Source organism: Podarcis vaucheri, assembly GCF_965113315.1.
Source record: "Podarcis vaucheri genome assembly, chromosome: 3".
Classification (NCBI taxonomy): domain Eukaryota; kingdom Metazoa; phylum Chordata; class Lepidosauria; order Squamata; family Lacertidae; genus Podarcis; species Podarcis vaucheri.
Window position 1 is genome coordinate 3494028 of NC_138761.1, and position 14597 is coordinate 3508624.

The 14597-nt window shown below is 49.6% G+C and overlaps 1 protein-coding gene across 1 annotated transcript in view; it reads left to right on the forward strand.

Moving 5' to 3' along the window:
- EPHX2 (epoxide hydrolase 2) overlaps nt 1–14597 on the forward strand; it is a 113115-nt gene that overhangs the window by 41405 nt on the left and 57113 nt on the right. Inside the window, exons 7-9 of the mRNA XM_082217639.1 lie at nt 1328–1423; nt 3085–3163; nt 6167–6201. Of these exons, the coding sequence (XP_082073765.1) occupies nt 1328–1423; nt 3085–3163; nt 6167–6201 (210 nt within the window). The remainder of the gene's footprint in view (nt 1–1327; nt 1424–3084; nt 3164–6166; nt 6202–14597) is intronic.

Here is a 14597-nt window from a genome sequence, read left to right on the forward strand (position 1 = left end):
AATATCCTTTTTATTTCTTTGGGATCTTCCACAATTCTTTCTCCTTCTCTTATTTTACTAATCGTATTTTGTTTCTTCCTTTCTCTTATTTGCCATGCTAGATACTTCCCTATCTTATTTGCGGATTCAAAATTCTTTTGGTTCAGTAATTTAATTTTCCACTCTATCTCTTGGTTTATTATTGTGGAGAATTTGGCTTGTAATATTTTTAAATTCTGTTTTATAGTCTCATCGCTAGGGTTAATAGTTAATTTTCTTTCGTTTTCCATAATCTGTAATAAAGTCTCTTCTTTCTTTGTCTCTTTTTCTTTTCTTGATTGGCTGTTTTTCTGTATCAAGAATCCCCTCATAACTGCCTTTCCTGCATCCCACACAGTTTCTATGGGGGTTTCTCCATTTAAATTCCACTTAAAATATTCTTCAATTGTTTCTATGGCTTTGTTTACAATTTTCTGATCATTAAATAGGAATTCATTCATTCTCCATCTACCTATTTTAACATCTTTGCCTTTTAATTCAATAGTAACCGCGTTGTGATCGGATATTATTCGTGTTTGAATTTCAGATTTAGTTAAATTCCGTATCAGTTCCTTCGAAATCCAAATACTGTCTATTCTCCCCCAGCTTTGATTTGGGTTTGAGAAAAAAGTAAATTGTTTCGTGGTGGGGTTCTTAAATCTCCATGCATCAATTAACCCCAAATTGTTTACCATATCGAAAAAGGATCGCGGCAATTTACCATCTTTCATCTCAGATAGGTGGAACTTGGGGAAGCCCATTTAACAATGTTTAGAAAAATAAGGATATGACAAGAATTTGTAGAGACGAAACAAATTCTTGTCATATCCTTATTTTTCTAAACATTGTTAAATGGGCTTCCCCAAGTTCCACCTATCTGATTTTCATTTTACTTCATCATTAGCAGTTTATGTATATCATAATTTCTAACCATCTTTTTTCTTTTAATCACACTTAAAATAACTTCACATTTTATCACTTACAAATAATACTATTTTAAAATACACTATTTTCTACTTCTAACCCTACAGCCTATATCCACTTCCAAAGCTATTCTGAGATTTAAATATTAACATATTTTTTCAATTATTCCTTAAACTTCTTCCACTCTTCTTCTACCGTCTCTTCTCAGTCTTGCTCCCTCTTCCATGTGACAGTGCTTCAGATAGTTGAAGGTGGCTCTGATGTCACCTTTTCTCCAGCCTTGATGTTCTTTGTCATGCTGGGCTTTGTCCTGCGATTTGGACGTGATGTTGCTTCCAGCTCTGTCTGTGATTCTGACTCATGTCTTACACTGTCTCCCCTTTAGCCTGGTACCCGGCTGCACTTTGTGGAGCTGGGTAGCGGCCCGGTCATTCTCCTGTGTCACGGCTTCCCAGAGTCCTGGTTATCTTGGAGGTACCAGGTAAGAGATATTCCGTGCAGGTGGAGAGAAGGGTGACCTCCATCCTTTATATTTGCAATAGGGCCCCATTAGCGCCCACCGCACTGTGTGCAGCAGCCTCCCATAACCTGATGCTTTGGACTACAACTCCCATCAGCCCCAGCCAACGCACCTGGGATTCGTAGTGTGGAATGGCGAAGAGGGAGGCGGGTCTTGGGCAGGCAGGCTGCGTGCATTGGTTTCTCCTGCGCACAGGGAGCTTTAACCCAGCCTTCTCCTGGTGTTTTGGAGCACAACTCCTATCCAAGCCCATCTTGGGCCTCACCCAAGACCTGAGAAATGCACAGAGGACCCAGTAAAAGGTGGAGAGGTGTGAACCGCACGGACTGGAAAATGAATTCAGCTGCTGCTCTGGTTTGCATGGAGAAGCAGAGTCCCCCAAACCCTGGGCGGCCCCCTTGAGGAATAATGACTCAAGACAACATGCTATGGGATTAAAATTGGCCACAACTTTATTATGTTTCAGATGTGGGTAGACCTTGGCTCAGGCATTGGGCATTTATCCCTCCCAGTCCCCCGCCAGGGATCTGGGGAGCATCAGGGTTATCCGGGGGGGGGGCTGGCTCTGGAGAACATATGTTCAAGCAGAGAGAGCCCGCCCCCGTTACGCCGCCGTCACAGGGGAGAGCAATGACGACCTCTTGGCGTACAGCCAGAGCCTCCCCTCAAACAACCCCTTTTAGGGGGAACCCTGGTATCGCCGCTGCAAAGAGGAGGGGGGCGTGGGTCACCGCTGCACGCCCCCCCCCATTCAGGGAAGATAGACTAAAGGATTCCGTCCAAGGTCTGATACCGCCAAAGTTGTGATGTTTTGCTACGGAAAAGGCAAACCTGCCAATGCAGGAGAATTCCTTTCCGGCCCTTCAACAGCGACCTTGACGTAGTAGCGCCCGCGTACCTGTGGAGAAAAGGTTAAGCTGCAAAAGTAGTCTTAACTGAGGGTGGGTAGGGTGGGAGAAGCTCTGGAGCCAGATTCCCAGGTAAGATCCTCCGCCTATTGTGTGGGCAGGTAGTCCCTCCCCCTACCTGGCGCGATCACCTTGGCAATGCCTCCCCAGGCAGGATTGGGCAACTGACGGAGGTAGGCGGAGACCTCCAGGTATCCCACCTGGGGGGAGGCGAAGCCAAGCCTGTGCTAATGGTGCCGCATAGGGTCCAGGGGGCTGCACGCGACCATGCAAAGGGCGCCCCCCCATTTAATGTGGGGAGCAGTCATTCCAAAATCTCACCAAGTGTTGCCCATGTGTCTTTCCATTTGAGTTCATGCCTTCCCCCCATTCCTTCCTTTGCCTGTTCAGACAGTAAGCCTGTGGTTTTTTTATTATTTGTTACAGTACCCGGTTTCTTAACAGTTCCTATCTGTACTTCGCTACGATGCCCACCTTGATAGCGGTGACTGTGTGTTGCTTAGAGCCTGTTTCCACTCCTAATCCCTCGGAAAAAGACTCCTAAGCTCCTTGCGTGCAGCAAGTGTTGACAGGCCGGATGGTGCAGGATGAAAGCAAAGGAACCCTTTGTGGCCTGGGGGCAGACCTGGATGGAGGAAAGAAATAAACATTCCAATAATCCGAGTTAATTCTCACCCCACTGCCTTGCGGTTCACTCTTGTTTTTCCGTCCTAGATCCCGGCTCTAGCTGACGCTGGCTTCCGTGTCATTGCCGTGGAAATGAAAGGATACGGAGACTCCACAGCTCCCCCAGGTGAGCTGACTTTCAGCCCTTGTCTTGAACATATGGACAGAGGAAGTCGGGATCCTGCATAGCAGTGGGTTGGGCTGGATGACCCTTGGGGTCCCTTCCAGAACTCTACAATTATGTGAAGCTGCTTTCCACCACATCAGGCCTTAGTTCTGCCCAACTCAGTACTATTCACCAGTTGAGGTAGCCAAATGGCACCCTCCAAATGTTGTTGGGTTACAACTTCCATCACCCGTTAGATCTGCCTTTGCTGCAGGACACCAGCTGCCCACTGGACGGTGTGAGCCTTGAAAGGCAAAGGCCTTGCAAAGCCGCCCTGCTTGTGCCCACAGTAATAATAATTTATTATTTATACCCCGCCCATCTGGCTGGGCTTCCCCAGCCACTCTGGGTGGCTTCCAACACAGTATTAAAATACAGTAATGCCTCAAACAAGGGACGCGGGTTGCCCTGTGGGCTAAAGCCTCAACGCCTAGGGCTTGCCGATCGAAAGGTCGGCGGTTCGAATCCCCGCGGCGGGGTGCGCTCCCGCTGCTCGGTCCCAGCGCCTGCCCACCTAGCAGTTCGAAAGCACCCCCGGGGGCAAGTAGATAAATAGGTACCGCTTACCAGCGGGAAGGTAAACGGCGTTCCGTGTGCGGCTCTGGCTCGCCAGAGCAGCGATGTCACGCTGGCCACGTGACCCGGAAGTGTCCCCGGACAGCGCTGGCCCCCGGCCAATAGATGTGAGATGGGCGCACAAACCCCACAGTCTGTCAAGACTGGCCCGTTCGGGCAGGGGTACCTTTACCTTTACCTTTAATGCCTCAAACATTAAAATCTTCCCTAAACAGGGCTGCCTTCAGATGTCATCTAAAAGTCTGGTAGCTGTTGTTCTCTTTGTCATCTGGTGGGAGGGTGTTCCACAGGGCAGGTGCCACTACCAAGAAGGCCCTCTGCCTGGTTCCCTGTAACTTGGCTTCTCACAGGGAGGGAACCGCCAGAAGGCCCTCGGCACTGGACCTCAGTGTCTGGGTAGAACGATGGGGGTGGAGATGCTCCTTCAGGTATACAGGAATGAAGCTGTTTAGGGCTTTAAAGATCAACACCAACACTTTGAATTGTGCTTGGAAACATACTGGGGGCCAATGTAGGTCTTTCAAGACCAGTGTTATGTGGTCTTGGCGGCCGCTCTCAGTCCCCAGTCTAGCTGCCGCATTCTAGATTAGTTGTAGTTTCCGGGTCACCTTCAAAAGTAGCCCCACGTAGAGCGCATTGCAATAGTCCAAGCGGGAGTTAACCAGAGCATGCACCACTCTTGCGAGACAGTCTGTGGGCAGGGAGGGTTTCAGCCTGCATACCAGATGGAGCTGATAAATAGCTGCCTTGGACACAGAATTGACCTGCGTCTCCATGGACAGCTGTGAGTCCAAAATGACTCCCAGGCTGCGCATCTGGTCCTTCAGGGGCACCGTTACCCTATTCAAGACCAGGGAGTCCTCCACACCTATCCACCTCCTGTCCCCCCAAAACAGTACTTCTGTCTTGTCAGGATTCAACCTCAATCTGTTAGTCGCCATCCATCCTCCAACCTCCCCCAGACACTCACACAGGACCTTCACCGCCTTCACTGGTTCTGATTTGAGAGAGAGGTAGAGCTGGGTATCATCCGCATACTGATGGACACCAAGCCCAAACCCCCTGATGATCTCTCCCAGCGGCTGCATGTAAGGGCGCCTCTCCTCTTCCTTCGCTCTTGTTAATGCCAGACACGTTCCTGGCAGCGGCTCATAAGATCCCAAGGGCTTTTCATCCACAGGTGAGGAACCTCTGGCCCAAAGCATAGCTGGAGATTAGCCTGATGAAAGGGTGGGTGGGAAGGAAGAGAGAGGCTGGGACACACTCCCTTCTTGATCTGCTTAAAGCTCGGCTGCCCTCAGCTGCCCTCTCCTCCCTTCCATCAGCTCCCCCCCCCCTTTTTTTAAAAAAAAGCTCCCATTGCCTTCCAACTTTGAGGAAATAAGCGCAGGAACCTAGAGTCATAAAACTGTAGGGTTGGAAGGGACCCTATGGGGTCATCTAATCCAACCCCCTGTAGGGCAGGAATAAGAGTCTCAGACCATTATGCCATCTAGTTCAGTATCGTCTGCTCTGACTGGCAGCAGCGCTCCACTGTTTGGGCAGGAGTCTCTCCCAGCCTTGCCTGGAAATGCCAAGGACTGGACCTGGAGTGTTCTGCATGCAAAACAGATATTCTAAGTGACGAAGGTGTGCTGAGCCTCGTGAATCCAGCATTTTGGGTCTGTCCAGCTATCCTTTTTCTCCTCCATTCATGACAATTTGTGCTCTCTTAATGATATATTTGGGGGGGGGGGTGTTACAGGAGATTCTCCTTTCATTCGTGCTGTTGCCTGCAAGAGTTTTGGGGTAAACAGATAGCTTCGTTTGCAATCATTGTGTGCTCCGAAACTTCCAGCTAACTTTTCAAACCACAAATGGCAATTTGTTTAAGTTTATATCCATATAGTTAAAGCTATGGTTTTCCCAGTAGTGATGTATGGAAGTGAGAGCTGGACCATAAAGAAGGCTGATCGCCGAAGAATAGCCAGGTGTCCCCAGTTGTACCGCTGGTTCTTCCTGCTTAAGCGTAGGGCCCTACAATTGTCCCTGCTGAAATTCATTTTGTTAGTTTTGGCCCAGTTCTCTCTTTAGACTCATCTTGAATCCCAATTCTGTCTTTGTAGCATTAGCTGCCCCTCCCAGTTTGGAGCCATCTGCAAATTTGATGAGCGTCCCCTCAATTCTTTTATCCAAGTCGTTCCAAGACCTGTTGCTGAATGCTCCAGTACAATGCTTATTCATCCTTCTCCAAAAAGCAGCTTCTCTTTCTGTATCGAGTCCAAAGAGGCAGACACTTGCAGAGATTGGAAGATTGCTCACGAGGAGAGGCGCATGGCAGCTTTGGAACATTAAAAATGAATTTTGAGGGCACTAAAATGGCTTTAATAATTGATTTTGTTTTTGCAGAGATAGAGGAATATTCACAGGAAGAAATATGCAAGGTAGGTCACAGCATTCAGGAGCCTACCTCTGGCATGCGCTCGCTTGAATCGATCCCGTGCAAATGCTTAAAACTAAAGTTGGATCAAGACTGTATTAGAACGGAGAAAAGGTAGCCTAGACTTCGTTAATGGGGCTGGGGGAAAAGGTGCAGAGTTCAGCCAAAAACCAGGAAGCTGCTATGTACTGAGTCCATCTAGCTAATTACTGTCTACACCCCAGGAATCATAGAGTTGGAAGGGACCCTGAGGGTCATCTAGTCCAACGCCGTGCAATGCAGGAATATGCAGCTGTCGCAGGACCTGCAACCTTGTCATTATCAGCACAACACTTTAACTGGCTGAGCTATGAGCGATTTATTTATTTATTTATTTAGAATCATAGAATCATAGAATCATAGAGTTGGAAGAGACCACAAGGGCCATCGAGTCCAACCCCCTGCCAAGCAGGAAACACCATCAGAGCACTCCTGACATATGGTTGTCAAGCCTCTGCTTAAAGACCTCCAAAGTAGGAGACTCCACCACACTCCTTGGCAGCAAATTCCACTGTCGAACAGCTCTTACTGTCAGGAAGTTCTTCCTAATGTTTAGGTGGAATCTTCTTTCTTGTAGTTTGGATCCATTGCTCCGTGTCCGCTTCTCCAGAGCAGCAGAAAACAACCTTTCTCCCTCCTCTATGTGACATCCTTTTATATATTTGAACATGGCTATCATATCACCCCTTAACCTCCTCTTCTCCAGGCTAAACATGCCCAGCTCCCTTAGCCGTTCCTCATAAGGCATCGTTTCCAGGCCTTTGACCATTTTGGTTGCCCTCCTCTGGACACGTTCCAGTTTGTCAGTGTCCTTCTTGAATTGTGGTGCCCAGAACTGGACACAGTACTCCAGGTGTGGTCTGACCAGAGCAGAATACAGTGGCACTATTACTTCCCTTGATCTAGATGCTATACTCCTATTGATGCAGCCCAGAATTGCATTGGCTTTTTTAGTTGCCGCGTCACACTGTTGGCTCATGTCAAGTTTGTGGTCAACCAAGACTCCTAGATCCTTTTCACATGTACTGCTCTCAAGCCAGGTGTCCCCCATCTTGTATTTGTGCCTCTCGTTTTTTTTGCCCAAGTGCAATACTTTACATTTCTCCCTGTTAAAATTCATCTTGTTTATTTTTGCCCAGTTCTCTAATCTGTCAAGGTCGTTTTGAAGTGTGATCCTGTCCTCTGGGGTGTTAGCCACCCCTCCCAGTTTGGTGTCATCTGCAAATTTGATCAGGATGCCCTTGAGTCCATCATCCAAGTCGTTGATAAAGATGTTGAATAAGACCGGGCCCAAGACAGAACCCTGTGGCACCCCACTAGTCACTCTTTTCCAGGATGAAGAGGAACCATTGATGAGCACCCTTTGGGTTCGGTCAGCCAGCCAGTTACAAATCCACTGAGTGGTAGCATAGTCAAGACCGCATTTTACCAGCTTCTTTACAAGAATATCATGGGGCACCTTGTCAAATGCCTTGCTGAAATCAAGGTAGGCTACATCCACTGCGTTCCCTTCATCTACCAGGCTTGTAATTCTGTCAAAAAACGAGATCAGATATTTATTTATTTATTGCTTACTAACCAATAAGAACGGGCAGGGGTACCTTTACCTTTACCTTTAACCAATAAGAAAAAAACAACAGCAATCGTTTAGGACTTTCAGAAAGTTAAAATAACAATAGACTAAATAAAGGTAAAGGGTAAAGGGAACCCTGTCCGTTAGGTCCAGTCGCAGACAACTTTGGGGTTGTGGCGCTCATCTCACTTTACTGGCCGAGGTAGCCGGCAGACAGCTTCCGGGTCATGTGGCCAGCATGACTAAGCCGCTTCTGGCGAACCAGAGCAGCGCATGGAAACACCATTTACCTTCCTGCGGGAGTGGTACCTATTTATCTACTTGCACTTTGATGTGCTTTTGAACTGCTAGGTTGGCAGGAGCAAGGACCGAGCAACGGGAGCTCACTCCGTCACAGGGATTCGAACCGCCCACCTTCCGATCGGCAAGTCCTAGGCTTTGTGGTTTAAAACTCACATCAACTTTCTGGACATCTGGGCAGGCTTGTCTGAGCAAGGATGTTTTAAGGAGGCACTGAAATGAGCGCAGTGAAAGTGGCTGGCTGATATCAATAGGGAGTTCCAAAATGGAGTCACTGGGACACTGAAAGATTGAGTTCTTACAAATGCAGAATGGGTAATTTAACCCTGCTGGGGCAGGCAGCGCTGGTCTGTGTCAGGGGTAGGCAACCTAAGGCCCGGGGGCCGGATGCAGCCCAATCGCCTTCTCAATCCAGTCCGCGGACAGTCTGGGAATCAGCGTGTTTTTACATGAGTAGAATGTGTGGTTTTATTTAAAATGCATCTCTGGGTTGTTTGTGGGGCATAGGAATTCGTTCATATTTTTTTTTCTAAAATATAGTGCAGCCCACCATATGGTCTGAGGGACGGTGGACTGGCCCATGGCTGAAAAAGTTTGCTGACTTTTTCACATAGCCCTGGGCTATGTGATCAAATTTGCCATGTGGAGCTTGATCATACAGCCAATCGCTAGGGAAAGCAGATTTCAAGTCACCGCCCATCAGCTGTTAGGTGGAGACTTCAAGCCTGCTGATCATTGGCTCTTCACCTGACATCGTTGTGATATCAGGTGATTGACAGGTGGGCAGTGCCTCCCATCCGTCAGATTTGGCCTGCCACGGGTCAGAGAGATTATGAAGTTCGGCTGATTCGAGTGTTCATGCTCTTAAGTTTGCTGCTGAAGTTGTGCAAGCCGTTGAAAATAAAATGGGTTTCCTAACAGCTTTATATCAGTTACGGTGCTACCACACTTGAAATTAAGTTCCAACCCTATGATTCTACAAAAACTACGTAAGATTATGAATGCAGAGGGGATAGTGAGTTTTCCTCTTCCTTTCATTATACGTGAACTAAGGGACATCTAGTGAAGCTGAATTTTGGAAGAATCAGGGCAGACAAAAAGTACTTCTTCACACCAGGCACTGTTAACCTATGGAATTCACTGCCACAGTATGTAGTGGTGGCCTCTAAGTTGGATACCCTTAAAAGAGTGTGGAACGTGTCCAGAGGAGGGCAACCAAAATGGTCAAAGGCCTGGAAACGATGCCTTATGAGGAACGGCTAAGGGAGCTGGGCATGTTTAGCCTGGAGAAGAGGAGGTTAAGGGGTGATATGATAGCCATGTTCAAATATATAAAAGGATGTCACATAGCGGAGGGAGAAAGGTTGTTTTCTGCTGCTCCAGAGAAGCGGACGCGGAGCAATGGATCCAAACTACAAGAAAGAAGATTCCACCTAAACATTAGGAAGAACTTCCTGACAGTAAGAGCTGTTTGACAGTGGAATTTGCTGCCAAGGAGTGTGGTGGAGTCTCCTCCTTTGGAGGTCTTTAAGCAGAGGCTCGACAACCATATGTCAGGAGTGCTCTGATGGTGTTTCCTGCTTGGCAGGGGGTTGGACTCGATGGCCCTTGGGGTCTCTTCCAACTCTAGGATTCTATGAAAAGTCTGGGCAACGGAGATTGGGTTACACATCCCCTTTTAGTGTAGCCTTGTGAGCTGCCAGTTCAGACTCCTGCTTGCTTGCATCCAGAGAACGCCTGGGCATGTCCAGAGTTGATAGATGTGTGTTGCAGTGTAGACTGAGCACATTTGCAGCTGCTTACGATCAGCATCATTTTAACAGCTAGCGTGTGTCAGGGGATGATTAGCTGCTTGTGCTTAAAATTGTGCCCCTTCAGAGTTTGTGCGGCCCCACAAACCTCTGTGTGTGACAGAGTTCCTCAGACATGTCTGCTCTAGTCACTAGTAGAGTCTGACAGTGGCTGCCTGCGGAAGCGCTTCCAGCAAAGAAGTTCCTTAACGGAAACGCGTCTCCTGGACTCACGACGTGGCAGCTTCCGGCGAAGCATGGGTCTCCCTGCAGTTGCTTCTGACACCTCCCCGCTATTTTCGCTGGATGTGTCTCTCACCCCTTTCTCTCCCCTGCTGTTTCCTGCCTGGGCTGCTGCGTCTCTCTCAGCATTACTGAGATCCTCCTCCAGAGACCCCTCGCTCCCCCTCCTTGTCCCTGCTTTGGCTGCTGACTCTCTCCCAGTCTCTGGGAGCCCTACCAACTCCCTTTCCTCTGATGTCAGTTCCCTGACATCCACCTCCCCTCCAGGGCCCCCTTCTCCCCCGCCCCTACTCTCTCCTCTGGGCGGTGAGGAGCTGAAACCCCGAAAAGAATCCTCTTCATCTTCAGACGTCTCGAACATTTCCCTCCATCGGTCTTCGTTCCGACTCGCTGAATCCTCCTCCACCTCGGAATCAGAGAACCCCTCCAACTCTTCTTCTTCGTCGGTGGTGGCGAAGTATTCCCTCCGGAACCTCGCCACTGGCTGGGGTTTACGAGGGAATCTCTGATGAAAAGTTTCAATCAAAACCTCGTCATCTACATCCTCTGCTCTGACCCAGGTGTTTTCCGACTCCGGCTCCCCTTCCCACATTACCAAATACTCTACTTGCTCTCCCTTCCACCCGGAATCGAGAATCTCCGCTACATGGTAGCTGTGTTCTTTTTCCTCCATAGCTGGTCCCCTATTGACCCTCCCCTCTCTGTCCCCTTTATACGGTGACAGCAACGACCTGTGGAACACTGGGTGCAACTTCATGTGGTTCGGTAACCGGAGTCTGAAAGCCACTGGGTTGACCTGTTGCGTGACTTCAAATGGGCCCAGCCTTTTGGGTCTTAACTTCTTACAACCTCCTTTGAATGGTAACCCTTGGGTGGACAGCCACACCTGGTCCCCCACCCTAATGCTTTCTTTGTAAATCCACATGTAGAAGTTGTTCATCAGAGGCGAAGGCCCTTTTCAGTTCCTCAAACGCTCGCTCCGCCTCCCCCGTCCAAACAAACTTCTTTTTACTGCTGAGACAGTCCGTGATGGGCGCCGTCAGGTGGGCGAAGTTTCGGATGAACTTACGATAAAAGTTTCCAAACCCTAGGAACCTCTGCACATCCTTCTTGGTCTTGGGTGTTTTCCATTCCAGCACCGCTTGAACCTTGCCGGGGTCCATGGCCAACCCCTTGTCTGACAAGCGGTACCCCAGGAATTCCACCTCCTTGGTATGAAACTGACACTTCTCCAGTTTCACCCACAGCCTGTTGGCTTGCAGCCTGCTCAACACTTCTCTGACGTCTCTCACATGTTGCTCCTCATTCTCCGAATACACCAACACGTCATCTAAGAAGGCCACGCAATTCTTGTAGAGCAAAGGCCCCAGTACGTGGTTCATGAAGGCTTGAAAACACGCGGAGCCTGTTTGTAATCCAAAAGGCATAACGAGGTATTCAAATGCCCCCAAAGGGGTGAACATGGTGGTCTTCCATTCATCCCCTTTCCTTATACGTATCAGGTTGTACGCCCCCCTTAGGTCCAGCTTTGTAAAAATCTTTCCTTTCCGCACCCTGGTCAAAATATCATCAATCCTGGGCATAGGAAAAGCCGCCGGCTCTGTCACTGCATTTAACCGCCTAAAGTCACATACCAGTCTCGGCTTGTCCGTGTTTTTTTTATCCACAAAAAACACTGGGCTACCCCCCGCTGCCTTGGACTCTCTGATGAAGCCTCTCTTCAGGTTCTTGTCAATGAACGCTCGCAACTCCTGCATTTCCCTGTCTGACATGGCATACAACTTGCCTACAGGAAGCTGTGCTCCAGGGAGTAAATTGATCTGGCAATCAAAGGGCCTATGCGGGGGTAGTTGGTCAGCTTCCTTCTCGCTGAACACGTCGCTGAGATCAGCATACTGTGGTGGCACCTTCCCCTTTCCCATTACTTCAGTCCCTGCCAGGGTGGCTTGGGCCCCTGCTGACCCCTTTTCCCCCCTGCAGTGTTCTAAGCAATGTGCTGAACCGAAGGAAACCACTCTTTGATGCCAGCCCACCAGCGGATCATGTAAGGCTAGCCAGCTCATCCCCAAAATAATGGGAGCGCCTCCCAAGGTGGCCACATTAAACGCTATCAGTTCTGTGTGCCTTGCCACCCTCATTATCATTGGGACGGTCTGCAAGCTAACTCCTCCTCCCAACAGTTCCCTGCCATCGATCGTGGTCACCTGCAGGGGGTTGCTTAAAGGGATAGTCTGTATCTGATGTTCAGCAGCAAACTCCTTGCTCATAAAATTGCAGGAGCTGCCTGAGTCCAACAGCGCCTTTATTTTTAGGGGGTGTCCATTTTGCAGCTCTAGCGACACTTCAATCACTAGAGCAGGTCGAGGAGCTTCTGGCACGGGCACTTTCACTGCTCTTTGGCCTGGCTGCAGTGCCCTGACGGTGGCAACCAGGCGTTGGCTTTTACCTGCTCCGTTTCTCCCTGCTCTCCCCCCTCAACTGCTCCCACCATCCCTTGCCATTCCTTCCTCTGGGGGCATACTCTGGCAAAGTGGCCTGGCTGTTGGCAGAGATAGCATTTCCGGGCTCCCTTTCCCTCCTTCTTCGCCCCCTCACTGGGCTTTGAAACTGCGCGCGCGCGGGCTGTTCCGATTTCCATCGGCTCTGCCGGCGGGAAAGCTGGCTCAGGAATGTCTGGAATGCGTAACTCCTTCCAACGTTCCCCTCTCCCTTCCCGCCTCTCCAAGGCTCTTGCCTCCTGGCGCGCTCCAATGGTCAGCGCAGATTTGGTCAGCTGATCCATAGACACCGCCCTGGGGCTCCTGGCCAGCTCGTCTTTCACAGCCGAAGAAAGACCTTCTTCAAATAGCATCTGAATGGGTGCTGCCGATAAATCCCACCCCAATCTGTGAATCAGCATAGTAAATTCAGTCCAGTACTCACGGACAGATCTGCTTCCCTGCTTGCAAGCCATTAGCTGTCTGCGCACCACCCCTTCCTCAATATCGCTGGAAAACATGATATCCATTGCACGAAAGAATTTCATAGTGTCCTTTAGGATATCGTTGTGCGTTGCCATCAGGGGTCGAACCCAGTCCCGCGCCCCCTTCTCAAGATGCCCAATTACGAAAGCAACTCGCGATTCCTCATCAGGGAACTCATCAAACTGCACATTCAGGGCATATTGCATCTCGGTCCTAAAGGCATGGTAATCCTTGGGGTCCCCCCCAAACTTCTGCACCAATCCTGGTACCTTTCTGGGGAACTGAGTGGTTCTCCCCTTTTTGTCAGCATCCTGAGCCCTTCTCTCCTCGAGCCTCGCCGTCTGCAGCGCAAGTTGGACCTCCAGAGCTTGATACCTTTCTTCCAAGCTTGGACCAGCTCCAACCCCTGCCTCTCCGGTTCCGGCTGGGTTGCTCATGATGCTTTCTCCTGCACAGGCAGCGTACAAAGACTGTCAGACTGCTGTCAGGGGATGATTAGCTGCTTGTGCTTAAAATTGTGCCCCCTCAGAGTTTGTGCGGCTCCACAAACCTCTGTGTGTGACAGAGTTCCTCAGACATGTCTGCTCTAGTCACTAGTAGAGTCTGACAGTGGCTGCCTGCGGAAGCGCTTCCAGCAAAGAAGTTCCTTAACGGAAACGCGTCTCCTGGACTCACGACGTGGCAGCTTCCGGCGAAGCATGGGTCTCCCTGCAGTTGCTTCTGACACCTCCCCGCTATTTTCGCTGGATGTGTCTCTCACCCCTTTCTCTCCCCTGCTGTTTCCTGCCTGGGCTGCTGCGTCTCTCTCAGCATTACTGAGATCCTCCTCCAGAGACCCCTCGCTCCCCCTCCTTGTCCCTGCTTTGGCTGCTGACTCTCTCCCAGTCTCTGGGAGCCCTACCAACTCCCTTTCCTCTGATGTCAGTTCCCTGACAGCGTGGGTTCAGTAGCGACAAAATATTCTCGGAAGAAAAATCCTGGAGGCTTGACTTCCGTATTTACGGGGCCGCCTCTCCTGGTCTGCCCTGCAGAGGACCTTAAGGTCCATGAATAGCCATAGTTTTGAGGTCCTGGGCCCTAAGGAAGTCAGACTACCCTCCACCAGGGCCAGGGCCTTCTCAGTGATGGCTCCCACCTGGTGGAATGCTCTGTCCCAGGAGACCAGGGCCCTGCAGGATTTATCCTCCTTCCATCGGGCCTGTAAGACAGAGCTATTCGGCCTGGCCTTTAATTTGCATTCAGCCTAATCTTTTATTTCCCTTCTCTTTCGTACCCCTCCCCTTTTATGAAGATCACCCGCTCTGAGACCCCACAGCTAATTCTCCCCTGGCCTCCTCGCTGGACCCAGTAGGACCAATTCAGCCAGCTAGCCCTGGGGATTATCTAATTGATTTTTGATTTTTGAATTTTATTGTTATTCATGTTTTTAATGCTGCTTTTATAATTAAGTGTTTTAAATTTGTTGTTAGACGCCCTGAGCCCGGTTTTTGAA